The sequence below is a fragment of the Thrips palmi genome, unplaced genomic scaffold, assembly GCF_012932325.1.
Source record: "Thrips palmi isolate BJ-2018 unplaced genomic scaffold, TpBJ-2018v1 HiC_scaffold_4, whole genome shotgun sequence".
NCBI classification, from domain to species: domain Eukaryota; kingdom Metazoa; phylum Arthropoda; class Insecta; order Thysanoptera; family Thripidae; genus Thrips; species Thrips palmi.
This window is the reverse complement of record NW_023144631.1, coordinates 6,024,667-6,038,074: the sequence shown is the minus strand read 5'-3', so window position 1 is coordinate 6,038,074 and position 13,408 is coordinate 6,024,667. Positions and strand designations below refer to the sequence as shown.

The 13,408-nt window shown below is 63.1% G+C and overlaps 1 protein-coding gene across 5 annotated transcripts in view; it reads right to left on the bottom strand.

The window, feature by feature from the left end:
• LOC117649192 (ras GTPase-activating protein raskol-like) overlaps nt 1-13,408 on the bottom strand; it is a 119,536-nt gene that overhangs the window by 24,287 nt on the left and 81,841 nt on the right. For 3 of the 5 annotated variants that reach the window (XM_034391693.1, XM_034391695.1, XM_034391694.1), the window contains exon 4: nt 2,611-2,652. The exons of the other annotated variants lie outside the window; for them this stretch is intronic. In XM_034391693.1, coding sequence (XP_034247584.1) covers nt 2,611-2,652 — 42 coding nt within the window. The remainder of the gene's footprint in view (nt 1-2,610; nt 2,653-13,408) is intronic. 5 annotated transcript variants of the gene reach the window in all.

Genomic DNA, 13,408 nt, shown 5'->3' with positions numbered 1-13,408 from the left:
ACGCGGCCCGACCTGGTCCAGCCCAGCAGCTACCTCTCATCCAGCGGGCCGTGCCTGGCCGCGCCGGGCCCTTGGCCGAGCGGGTCTCGGTGACCTTTCCCCTCGTCGTCGGCGTGCCGCTCGGCTCGCTCGGCTCGGACCACCACTTTCTACGTGACGCCCCCCATTAATACGCCATCAATACTAAGATTCGGCGTGCAGCGTTTTTCATATCCATTCCCCTTTCGGATTTATCGTCCTGGAGGTCGGTGTCGACGCGCTGCCGTGCCGCAGTGGGCCAGAAGGCCGGTGGAGGCGGCCAAAACTCTAGACGCGTTTTGAGCTCCAGAGTCGCTAAAAGGGACTCGAACCGAACGTGTGACCCCACCAATGGATTGCTCTCCGAATGAAGAGTCCATTGGTGGGGTCACACGTTCGGTTCGAGTCCCATTTAGCGACTCTGGAGCTCAAAACGCGTCTAGAGTTTTGGCCGCCTCCACCGGCTTCTGGCCCACTGTGCGGCCCTTTACTGGGCGAAAGCCCGGCCAGGATGGCCGGGAGAAAGAGAGTGCGAGGCAGTGGCGGTGCGTCCAGCGACTGCACTGTGAAGTCGCTCCAGCGACACTCCGGCCGGCGGCGCGCTGGAGCCGCTCCAGAGAGTCACTCCAGCGCCGAGGCCGGCCGGGCCGCTCTGGACGAGGCACAGTGGGCCAGAAGACCGGTGGAGGCGGCCAAAACTCTAGACGTGTTTTGAGCTCCAGAGTCGCTGAACACGACTCGAACCAACGTGTGACCCCACCAATGGATTGCTCTCCGAACGAGGAATCCATTGGTGGGGTCACACGTTTGATTCGAGTCCCACTTAGCGACTCTGGAGCTCAAAACGCGTCTAGAGTTTTGGCCGCTCCACCGGTCCTCTGGCCCACTGTGCGATGGCGCCGAGGGCCGCGCATCGCCTTGCAGGCCATAAAGTGCACTCCAGCCGGGGCCGTGCAGGCCGTGCAGCAGGACGTCCCAGGGACGTCTAGAGCGAGCGCAAAGGTCATCACTGTCTGTCGGCTGACTGGCTGGCTCTGGCTGACTGCAGCCGTGGCGCCGCGCCCGGCTGGCTGGCTCGGGTCGTGAGCCAGGCCGTCGGGCCGGCGATTGCGATGCCTGGCGCAGCCTGGCCGAGCCTGGCCGAGCACGAGAAGTGCCGCTTATTGGCCGATCGATCTGGATCGAAGAGGGTGATCGGCAGTCAATCCGCGGCGCAGAGAAGCGGTACGTTACGTGGCCGGTCTGCAGTCCAGTGGAGGCGCCACAGACACCTTTCGGAGTCCGATTCCAGCATTGAGACTCGAACGCAGCGCATGACCCCACCAATGGAAAGCTCTTGGAAAGAGGAACCCACTGGTGGGGTCATGCGTTCGATTCGAGTCCCGTTTGGAGTTCATAGCCCTCAAAACGTGTCCATTGAGGTCTGTCCGTTTGAACAGGCGGTCGGGAGGCGCGCCACGCCGGGGGCATTCCAGGTCACGCCGCGGAGTCTGCGCTATTGGCGGACGGACGACGGGCAATTGTGAAAAAAGTGCCGCAATTACAAAGTGAATAGAGCGAGGAAGAAGGAAGCGCCGGGGGAGGAGGAGGGGGAGCTCAAAGCCTCGACAGGACAACGGAGGGCAGAAACGGAGCAAACAAAAAGAGGAGAGAGGTGACGTCAGGGAGCCGGAAACCCGGCAGGGCCCGGCAGGGACCGTCGGGACAGTCCGCACACCGCCATAGACACAAAGCCCCCGAGGGCGGTGCCGCGGTGCCGGACCCGCCTGCGCCCGATTATGTTGTCCGGACAGTTTACTGCCAACGAACAAAAAATGCAAACTAGAACGGGAAAATTGCAGATTTGCTAATCAATGGGCGGCGGCGCTGCGGGGCGGCGCTGGCGGCGAGGCCGCGGACTGCAGACTGATTCCGAGAGTCATTTTCATCGCTCTGCCTCCCTCGCACCTATACGGCACGCCCCATGAGTGCGAGAGCGAGACAGAGCGACGAAAGCGACTCTCGGAATCAGTCTGCAGCTGCTTTCCCGAGCCTTTCTTTGAGCGTTAAATCGCCGTGGCCCGCAGAGCGCCGCTAAGGCAATCAACTCCAAACAGAGCGACTCCCGGTTGCTCAAGGAGCCTTGCATACGAAGCGGCGGCAGCCAGCCAGCCAGGCAGCGCCAGAATCCACTTGGCTTTTTTTCCTTTCTAGAGTTTCTTCGACTGCCTAGAGAGGTACTAGGTACGGGCGGGTAGGGGCGGTGGGCAGGGAGAGGAGAGGGAGAGGAGGGAGGGAGGGTGGCAGAACTGACATTTCCTGCGGCGGTCCGTGCTCTGCTTTTGCCCGAGCTAGCAAAGGCCCCTCGCTCTGTGTGTGTGTGTGTGTGTGTGTGTGTGTGTGTGTGTGTGTGTGTGAGCGCGCACTGCTAACCACGCCAAGCCACGCTACGGGTACCTCGACCAGCGTGCTCGTTATGGTAAGCAGCATGACACACACACACACACAGACGACACACACTCTTGGCTACAGTAGGACGGACCCTGCAGCCCTTCATTAGCTGAGGACTTCCCCTCCCTTCCCCCTTCTCCCCCTCCCGCGCGATGCACTCACCGAAATCCCGTCCATCTGCAACGCCAGCTCTACGCCACTCACCTGCAAGGCGAAAAAAAAAAACAACTTGTTAGTCACAGAAACAGCACACCACACACTCACACAAGTTTTCCTCGTCCGAGTCCATAAGTCCCGAGCGGTGTTGTAGGTGGCCCTGGACAACATCGGCACGGCCTGGTCCGGTCGCGCACCTGCAGCTGCCCAGGCGTGAAGTAATTCCCCCCTCCCCAACCGGGACCGGGCGACCGGGGACCGGTCGCTCGGTCGCCGAGCGGCGGCAAGAAATTGGAGAAATTCAGCATAAAACGTTTCGGCGCGCCAAGTCAGGCGTGGAAGGGAGGGGGGGGTCGTTGCATGGCCAGGCGGGTGAAAGCGACGCGGGGCGAGGGCGACGGCGGGGCGCGGCGTGTGCATGCGAGGCCGCGGGGGCCACGCCTACCGATCGGGCGTCGCGGCGTGTCACGCAGCCAGGCAGGCAGCCAGGCAGCCAGCCAGGCGGCGCCCCGCGTGTCGTCTGCGTCGACACTCACCGAGTCCAACGGCCCGGTTGCCTGTCCGGGCCACAGGCACAGCCACGGGCACTGTCCGGCCTCACGTCGCAGGCAGCGAGTCGCGACGGAGAGCGCCCGGAGGGTAGGCAGCCCATCCGGCAGTCCCGGACGCGGCGCGGCCTACCCGCACGGCGCTCGCCGTGCGGCGCGGCGCAGGGCCGCTTGAACTTGGCGACGACGCGGCCTGGACACGGGGGGATCCCCACCGGTCCCTCCCCTCGTTCACGTTCCCCTCTCCGCGGGCGCGGCTTGCATACCAGGCCGCGGTACCGGCCTCCAGCAGACTGATGCCGAGCGTCGCTGAGTCTCTCTCCCGCCTGTATACAGGGCGCCCATGAGTGCGACAGAGACAGGGCCACGAAAACGGCTCTCGGAATCAGTCTGCTGGAAGACACGACAGATAACGAGTAGCCGTCCGGGACCCACCCGTCGTACCCGTCGTACCCGCGTGCCGCGTCTGTGATTGATGAGCTCACCCCGCCCCGCCCCGCCACCACCGGGTGACAGAACCAGAACCAGCTCCCCGGCGTCCAAGTCTCCGGGCGAGCCCGTCAACAAAAACAACAACAAGGAGAGGCGCCACGCCGAGCTCCACGAGTAAATCCGGTGCAAGAACCCCATCAGCCCCCTCGGCGTTGCAGAGCAGCAATGGCGTCGTTGCGGCGCTGTCTCTCTCGCGCCCCCACGGGACGCCCCGCGAGTGCGACAGAGACGGAGAGTGTGCTGGCCCGCGAACGGGCTGGCCAAATGGCGGCCGTAATGACCGCGGCGGTACGGCACGCGGCCCCGCGACGCCCCCGCCCCACCGACAGGATGATGAAGCCCTCAGCGCAGGGGCCTCCACGGCCTGCAGTGCGGCGCCGAGGCGCGGCCGAGCAAATTATTAATGGCAACTCTTCTTCCGACGGCGTGGCTGGTCGGGGCGGCGTGGTGGCGAAGCACCGCACCAGCCTCCACGGCGTGACGCGGACCGGCCGACGCGCCGAATCGCTAATGGACTGTGCAGCCGGACAACAGACTCGGGCGAGGCGGCGAGGCTCCCCGCCGCGGTGCCGCGGTGCTGGATATGGGATGGATAGTTCGGCCGCCCCGCCCCGCCCGTCCGTGTAAACGCAGCGCCAGCGTCACTGGCTCGCGTCCGAAGTCATTAATCCAAATGTCCATCCGGGCGACGAGTCGCACTTCACACAAAGGTTCGGCACGCCTGTCCGAATGTTTCAAAAAACAAATCGACTTCCCGTCGTTGGGGCACGAGCGGCGCGTCGCCGCGCCCGGTCAGCAGGCTTCCCTGCCGCGGGCCGTGTCCGTTGGGTTGCCTACGCCGCGGCAGCGAGGCGCCGGGCGCGCGCACACTGCAGGGCGGGGAGAGGGAGCGAGAGGGAGAGAGGAGATCAGGTTGCCCGAGTCCAGGTGCGCGTCTGAAGGGGAGGGGGAGGGGGCCAGGAAAGGCAGGGATAATTTGACGCCAATCGATCACCTTACCCGCCGAGGCGTCCCGTCCCGTCCTCCACGCACGCGGACTCGAGGGACTCGAAACGGACACCAAGTCCGCGGCGTGCCGTCACGGCCCGGCAACGGGACGCGGCGGACAGGCAGAGACGGACGCTCGCTCCTCGCGCTCTGATTTGCCTAACCTTGCCCGCCGCCGGGGTTGGGGTTGGGGTTGGCGGGGTCCATGTCCACCGAGTCCCAACAAAGGCCGGCCTGAGTGACGGCCGTGGCGCGGAGCGGAGCGGAGTCGCGGAACGCATCGCGTATTTGACACCATTTTTATCGTTTCCGCATTTTTCATACGGAAAATCGCTCCTCTCCCTCACGCGCTTCTCTCTCTTTCGTGCGGATAATAGCAAATTACCGCGCCATTTGAAAGAGGGCGCGCTGCGCGCTCCGCTCCCCCTTCGTGTCCGTTTTCACGCGACAATCAGGCGCATTCCTCCCCAAAACACAACCACACCGCCGACCGTCGCGCGCGCGCCGCGCTCTCTCTCTCTCTCTCCTCTCTCTCTCTCTCTCTCTCTCTCTCTCTCTCTCTCTCTCTCTCACCCGAACGGAACGCCCCGTGGGCGGGAGGGAGATAGCACCACTCAGCCGGTCCATCCATCCATCCATCCATCCATCCATCCATCCATCCAGCCGGCCGGCCCACCCCTCGCATTAGGCATCAGGGGAGGCGGAAGTGGCTTATCTTTATCCACTTCTGCAGCGACAGCTGCGCGGCTGCGCGCGGAATCGAGGAATCGATGCACTTTGGCGCATCTCGGTGCGAGCCACCCCACTGTACTACCTGCGCTTAGTATTTTTTTTCGACAAAAACCTTTTTCTTTACCAATTTTTTCCCTCCCCCTCCCCTTCTCTTCTCCTCGTGACGCGTGTGTGAGTGATGATAGAGGTAGTAGTTGGCTTACGCTCAACATATTATCTCCCCCAAGGGACTACATTATATTCCAGCAGGAAAGGTAAAAAAAATGACCGATGATCATAAAAAAATAAAAATACGAGGGAGCTTGGAAAGCTGACAAAACAAACACGCGCGTTACGTCCGATGGATTGCGGGAATAGGTGTGAGCGGGGCAAAAAATAATAAACTCCAAAGACTTGATGAACGTTGGGAAAGAGAACGGGATGAAAATAAAAAGAGACTAGTGTCGGGGCCTAACCACCTCCAGCAGAGCGGGGCCGGCCTGTGGCCCAGGGGCGGCCCAGGGGGGCCTAGACTGGTGGCCCCACTTGGGGCACGGCAGCGCTTTGTCATCACAGTGTAATCACAGGCCCCGAGGCGCGAAGGTAGTTCCACGGCGATTCAGACGCGCGGCCGGCCGGGTCCGTCAAATCGCGGACCTCCCTGCAGCGCCATCTAGCGGCCCATACATCAAGACGGCCTAGGCGAGCTCGCCGGGATTAAAATCGAAAAAAAAAAACAACAACGGAGCGCAATTTGACAATTACGCCCGTCAACACCGCGGCGGGCACGGCGCAAGGGAAAACGGCCAATCCCGCGGTGTGTGGGAGAAGGCAAAAAAATTAAATAACGCCAAAAAAAAAGTACGCGGTAAAAACATTTGGTTGGGTAATTGGCGAAAATGAAGGAACAAAGAAAGGCGCTGACAATGAATGAAAAAGCACTTGGCCCGCCGCGGCCGCACTGCCGCACCACTTGGCGGTCCGACTGTTCGGTTTCGCGGCTTCGCGGCTTCGCCTCGCGAGGCCCACCTGTGTGTCACACAGTGTGTGGGAACGCGGCGGGCGCGTTTCGCGAGGGCAGCCCAAATGGACTCCACGCGGTGCGACGCAGTGCGAAGCGGTGCCACCCCCGAACGAGCGAATTAGAGCCAGCCGCGATAACGGAAATCGCACACACAGACACAGACACACACACACACACACACACAGACACACACACACACACAGATGTACATACATACACATGGACATTTAGCACACGCTTGCTTTCCACTCGGCTTGGCGCACTATTGCAAATCAAGTGATTCGCTGGTTCAGCTGCCGCCAAGTGCATTGTGCACACCACCGCCACCTCGACGGGACCTCGACGCCACCGAGTCCCCCTTTTCTTTGCTCCTCGCCATTCTCCCCCTCCCCCTCTCACAACTGGCCATCGGTCGGTCGCAAGTAGATTCTAATTCGATTCCCTTTCTACGTGTCCTCTCTCTCTCCCTACATCCCTTTCGCCGTGTGCTCCAGTTGACGCCGGCTAATCCTTTTGCCGGGATGTGCAGCCACTCGGCTGGACGACGCCACCCCCTCGTGCCTCTCGCCCTTCTTGTCCTCCTTGTCCCTGACCACGCCACGCCGCGCCGCGCCGGGAAAGTCCGACCGTCGTCGCGGACCGCGGCACGGCGGGGCGCCGCGAGCGGTGCCGTCGACGCTCTGTCTCTCTCGCACCCCTACGGGGCCTACGGGGCGCCCCGCGAGTGCGAGAGAGACAGAGCGTCGGAGCGATAGATGAGGCATTACTTACAGCCGCGGCGGAAAAACAAAAGCACTCGCATCGGCCGGAATGGGCGCTACGCTGTGCTAGGCGGTGCTACGTGCGCATGTACCAGTGTACCGCACAATCCTGGACGCCCTCCCTCCCCGCCGAGCCGCAGAGCCTGCCGCGGCGAGTCGTGGGAAAGAAACACAAACCGCCTATCGACAGGACGCATCAAACCAGCAAGTGGAGTAGTTAATCCTCGGCGGGCTGGCCCAGGCCAGGCGGACCGAGGGTGCACAACTGGTTTCGGGGGAAGCCAGCCGGTCGCGCTGCAGTGCAGCCAGACTCGCTCATCGCGGGCCTCGGCCTGCAACGAGCACCGCGTCGTCACCGTGCCGGCCAGGACGCCGTCAGCACTCACCTCCTCGGGCCCGGCGCGTAGAGTGCCCCCGGAACGAGGCCTCGAACCACGCGCCCCTCATGCTGGCCGTGCGCGCGCACCCCCGCATGGGGCCGCGGACAGGCGGACGGGCCGCGGACGGACAGACGGCAAGCGAGCGGGTCGGGAAAGCACAACCCCGACCGGCACGACATGGACCTGCACCGGCCTCGCCCTCGCCTCGGACACGCGGACGAGCGCCCGATGTTTTCCGGCCGCTATCGCTGACGGCGATCTCGCGAGACGACGACGACGTCCCCGCCGCCGACGCGCACGCCGCGCACCACGCACGACACGAAGGCCACGCTCTCGGCCGCGCTCTCCGCGTGCGTTGCGTGCCGCTGCCGCCACCAGACTGACTGACTGACGGCGACCCCTTCACACGCACGATGTGCGCGCCGCGAGCATCCCCTGGCGGCCGCCTTCCGTCTCTCTCTCTCTCTCTACCGCCACGACGCCGCCAAGTCTATTCACACGTGAATCAACGCGTCTCGCTACATTAAGCACACACACACACGCACGCACACACTGCTCCACTTATCGGAAAGCAAGGGAAGCAATATGCGTACTTCCGGGGCTCAGCGACTTCGCACACACGCACACACTCGCGAAGAGCTAAAGCTACCTGCTACCCAGCGCCAAGGTTCACACACACACATACACACATACACACCACCACCACCACCACCACCACCACCCACCACGCCACCGAAAAAAAACTACTCATAATGCTTGATCCCGTTTAAGTTTCGAGAGTGCGTAAAAATGCTGATTGATAGTGGCTGAGACAAAGGAGGGGATGACGATGCCGGCGGGCTCTACCTGCAGCGCCCCGTCCTGATGGCTCTGGTCCATCCTCCAGGACGACGACGATGACGACGATGATGATGAAGCCGCGCAGGAAGGAAGGAAAAGCCACCAGAGGGACGGATTAATTAACTTGCAAAACGGGTCCGGATTTATCTCGTGTGATTTCGTTTTCGGGAGGCTGGCGGTCCGTCGTGGCCTGGCGGGGCGTTTCTGGCCGTAAGTCATGGTTTTTATGACGTGCGTGAGGATTAGAGCCGCGGCCCGGCTAGATGGAAACCCAGTCTCGGCCTCTCCGTCTCACAGTGGGCCAGAAGCCGGTGGAGGCGGCCAAAACTTTAGACGCGTTTTGAGCTCCAGAGTCGCTAAATGGGACTCGAACCGAACGTGTGACCCCACCAATAAATTCCTCGTTCGGAGAGCTATCCATTGGTGGGGTCACACGTTCGGTTCGAGTCCCATTTAGCGACTCTGGAGCTCAAAACGCGTCTAGAGTTTTGGCCGCCTCCACCGGCTTCTGGCCCACTGTGCGTCTCTCTCCCACCCATGGGGCGCCCCGTGGGGGTGCGAGGGAGACAGAGCCAAGTCCGCTTTGATCACCATCGCCATACCATTCCAGTGTGGTGCGAAAATGGGCACTCGCGAAAAAATGATGGAGCGCGGCGTTGTGCATACAGACGGCGACTTTTGGCAACCCTCCCCACTCTCGCATCTCGCACCCCTCGCCTTCTTATCGGTCCTATTCGCACGCGTTGTTTACGAGCTTTATGATGATGTCGAGGTGGTTTATCCGACGCCATCGCCCCGCGGCGGCGGAGCCAGCCGCGGTCGCTCTGTCTCTCTCGCACTCTGGGGGTGCCTCCGTGAGTGCGAGAGAGACAGAGCGACGAAACGATCCTTCGGATTCAGACACGGCGAGGCGACGCATCCCAGCTGCAGCATCAGCGCGAAAAAGGGTGCGTTGTCGGAAACGCGCACTGCACTGCGCTGCACTGCACACCCTCGGGGGGCGTGGTGGCCGGGCGTGGCCGCCGGGTTGGCCCGACGGAAGCCCGAAGCCTTTCCTGCCAATTTGCTTCCGAATGGCCTCATTAGCCGACTTTATGAAGCCGCAAAGCACCGAAAGGGTTGCTGTTGTCTGGCGGCCTGGCCCTGTTTTCCTTTCCGCTACGAAAGACGCGCCGACCGCACCGCCGTCCCCGGTCTGGTCTGGTCCCCCATCCCAGTCCCGGCCGATTCTAAAGCGTCGTGTTTATTGATGCGCGAATTTGCAACTGTTCCTCGCCATATCTGTCATCATAAAGCAAAACGCAACAAGGCAGTCGCCGCCCTTCCGCTCCCAGGCCAGCACAACCAGTGGGTGCGGCTGTCCGCCCCGAGGCTCCGGGACTCCGACGGGGTTGCACGCACACTGTGGGGCGGACGGGCCGGCGGCGGCCCTCGCCCGAGGCCACGTCGGCGGGGACGTCTCGGTCTCAGGACGGCGCGCGCGACGGGGGGCGGCGCGCAAAAACGCCGTGCAAAAATATCGAGCGGAAAAAACAAATACGACTTGGTGGAAGCGCACATTATATTCGCGGCCCGAAATAGCAGGCTGACAGAGCGGCGGCTTCCCCCTTTCCCTTCCCCTTCCCCAGCTCAAACAGCGCCCAACTTTACTGCATCGCGTGACAGGCCTAGAGAATCCCAATTCGCGATTCGTTCCCTTGGCTACGTCGCTACGCCGCCGCACGCCGCCACGCCACTGCTCATGATCGACCAATCCGGGGCGCAGCTCAGAGCCCCCTCCCCCACCCCCGTTTCAGTCCGAACTCCATCTCGTTCTCCAATTGTCTGCTTGTCAAGTCCACTTCCTCCCGTCCGAGCGGACCGCGGCCGCTGGCAAAGCGAGACGCGAGGCCCCAGAGGGCCCAGAGGGCGCTGGCACCGCGGGGGGGGGGGGGGGGGGCAACAGAGTTGTTGTCTGGTGGTCACAAGTGCATCGCAACCGCAAAAAAAAGGAAAAAGAAAATTTTGTAAAACTCTGTCACGGCTTTGAGAAACCGACCGACGACAAAGTAACACTGCCCGTCAAACACCTGCTGGAGGGCCGCGGAGGGGGCCCTAAAGGCTTTTACAGCGCCCTCCACTCGAGGGGGCAGTATACACTACCACCACTAAGCCGGCCACCAGAACAGTGCAGCGGACCAGACAGCGGCGCGACAGCCTGGCTGCCGCCGTGCTTTACGACCGACTGGCTGGCTGCCTCAGGGACACCTTCTAGTGGCGCAGCAGGAGGAGGCCTTGGCTGCACTGACGTGCACTACACTGCAGCGCCGCGGCGGCAGCGCGCGAAACAAAGCGGAAAACGAAAACGCTCTCTTCTCTGCCGCGTGCATGCGAGTCGACGCCACCGCAGACTGATTCCGAGAGTCGCTTTCGTCGCTCTGCCTCTCTCGCACCCGTACGGCGCACCCGATGAGTGCGAGCGAGTCAGAGCGACGCAAGCGGCTCTCGGAATCAGTCTTATGCAGTGGAATGCCTGCACTGCATACCGGCGGGAGAAATTGGCGAGCTGTTATCAAATCTAGATGATGACGAGGCGGCGTGGGCGTGACGGGCCGCATCACACGTTGCGCGCGTTACAGGGTACTACACTGCAAGCTCACCGCAGCGGCCGCGCACGCCGTGCAACTAGTGTAATGGCGCCCCTTGGAGAGCATTTAGCATTTAGCGCGGGTGCAGCGCAGCAGCTCGGCGGTGCGGTGGCGGCGGCGGAGGCTGAGCCTCTCAGAGCTTGCTACGTCCGAGTGCCGAGCTAACTTTGACATTCTCCCTGCTATCGGCGGCCCCATCTGCGGCCTTGCTGACGCACCGCGACGCACCGCGGCCAATGGGACACTCGATAGACAACGCCCCCGCGCCCGCCGCCACGCCGCGCCCCGCCCCGCCATGCCACGCCACGTCGGCGGAGAGAAATAACACGGCGCGTGGTTTCACCGTGCGGCCGCAAGCGTATTTTTCCATTTTCACTTTGAATTCGGATAACTAAAACAGCCGAAAAACGTGTCCGATCGCGGTGCCGACGTCAAGGTCCGCGCGCAGCAGGACGGACGCCGACAGCTGACGGAGCAATTAGCCTCCATTAACCACAATGACACATTTCCGCGACAAGCCGGACGACGCCACACCCCCGTGCACTACAGTGCGCTACCTTGCTGGTGCACTACTTCGTGATGCCGCCGATTAGCTCGGCGATTAACGAGTCGCCGCCGGCCGGAGGCACTGCACGAGCACCAGCCGCAGCGCCAAGGCCCGGCCGGTCGGTAAGTGGGTTGACAGTGGCGATGAATAAACGGAGAGAGAAGGAAGGAAAAACAGAAAGGAAAATAGTCTGCTCTATTTCTGTAAGTGAAAAGAAATTTAATGACAGGACACGACGGCCGTCGTCGAAATGGCCTCCGCGCCACTGCAAGTCATGGTGGCGGTGGCGCCGCCCCGAACCTTCAGCCCAGCCGAGGACGGGGCCCAAGGAGGCGGAGGGGAGGGGCGCGTCGTCCGCGGCCTCATCGGCCTGCTCCAGGCCTGCTCGGCCCGCGCGCGGTTCGCCACCAATTTTAAACGCAGCGCGCTGGGCTGCAGGCTGCACCGCTGCACCGCGGCAGGCACTCGGCCGGGATTCCGCGGGGCTTCTGAAAACCGGCGGCAGGAAGGAGCAAAAAGCGGACCGCGAGGACGACGGCGACGGGAGGACGACGGGGAGGCGGAGGAGGATCCTGACGCTGTCCGCGCCGGCTCGTTGTCCGCCACTAACGACGCCGTCGTCCTGGCCGAGGCCGCGCCGGGCCAAACGGGGCCGCCGTCGGCCGTCGGTCGGCTGACCTATCGCAGGTATCATTTTCGAGCTGCGGATACCGCACCGCACCGCGCCGGCGTTTACAGTTACCCGCGGCCGCGGCCCTGCAGCGATTATCCCTTTTGCTGCATCGGCGCGGCGGCGCAGCATTCCGGCCGGGGTTTGGACCGCCTCCACCGGTCTTCTGGCCCACTGTGCGCCGCGCAGCCGTTCCCAAGCCCCGCCCTGCCGCCCGGAGCAACGGACGCCCGAGCGCCAAAACGGGTTGGCCGGCCCAAATGTCACTCCGACTGGCGGCCGGAGGCGGTTTGGCGGCGCGGCAAGGGCAGCCACCCCGGCCGGCGAGCAGCCCGTCGTGGAGGCCGAGGCCGCGGCGGGGGCGGACCGGGCCGGCTGGCCTTGCAGCGGTCAGCTCGCCGAGGAGGCCGTCACGGCCAGGCACAAGGTGGACGGCAAACGAGAAAAAAGTTGAAACCGCCCGACCGGCAACGCGCCCTTCATTGTGGCGGCGCGGCGGGGGCGGCGCGTACGCCGTAATCCGGCATGCACTCGACTTTGATACTTAATGAAGTGGCAGGCGCGGATGACTGGCGACACAGTGACACAGCCGGCCAGCACCACGGCCAGCATCACGGCCAAAGCACAAAGAGAAAGGCGGCCGGACTGCAGCGCAGAGCAACGACAACAAAAACTCCTTCGCTCCTCCACGCAAAAAATGGTAAAACGAGCGGATGATGATCTGAATGCATTCAGCTGCGGATCATCTTCTCCTCCGGCCGGCCGGCCGGCCAGCTCCCCGGTCCCCCGTTTCCATCAGTCTTCCTCGCGGTGGCGCGGCGCGCTGCGGGGCTGCGGGCGCGTTGGAGCGGATTGGACGCACAAAAGCCTTTAAACTATTTTTTATTGGCGACGCCGCGCCGCGCTGCCGTCCGGCACACCAGTGGCACACCCGGCCGGCGCTGCCCGTTAGACGCATCGCGGCCCCACCGAAGCCCCGCGCACTGCGCCGCACTGCGCGCCACGCTCGGCCGGCCAGCAGACAGGATAATGCCCCGCGGGGAAACTTGCCAAATAACGGTTTATTGTTGTCATGACGTGGCGGCGACAAGTGCTGGCGGTGACGGCGGTGACGCAACGCAAGCCATGCGCCCCGTCTCGGTCTCGGTCTCGCCTGTCGCCCTCGTCGCCCTGCCACGGCCCTGCCATGCATCTCCAGCAAAACGCCGCTCCGCCGC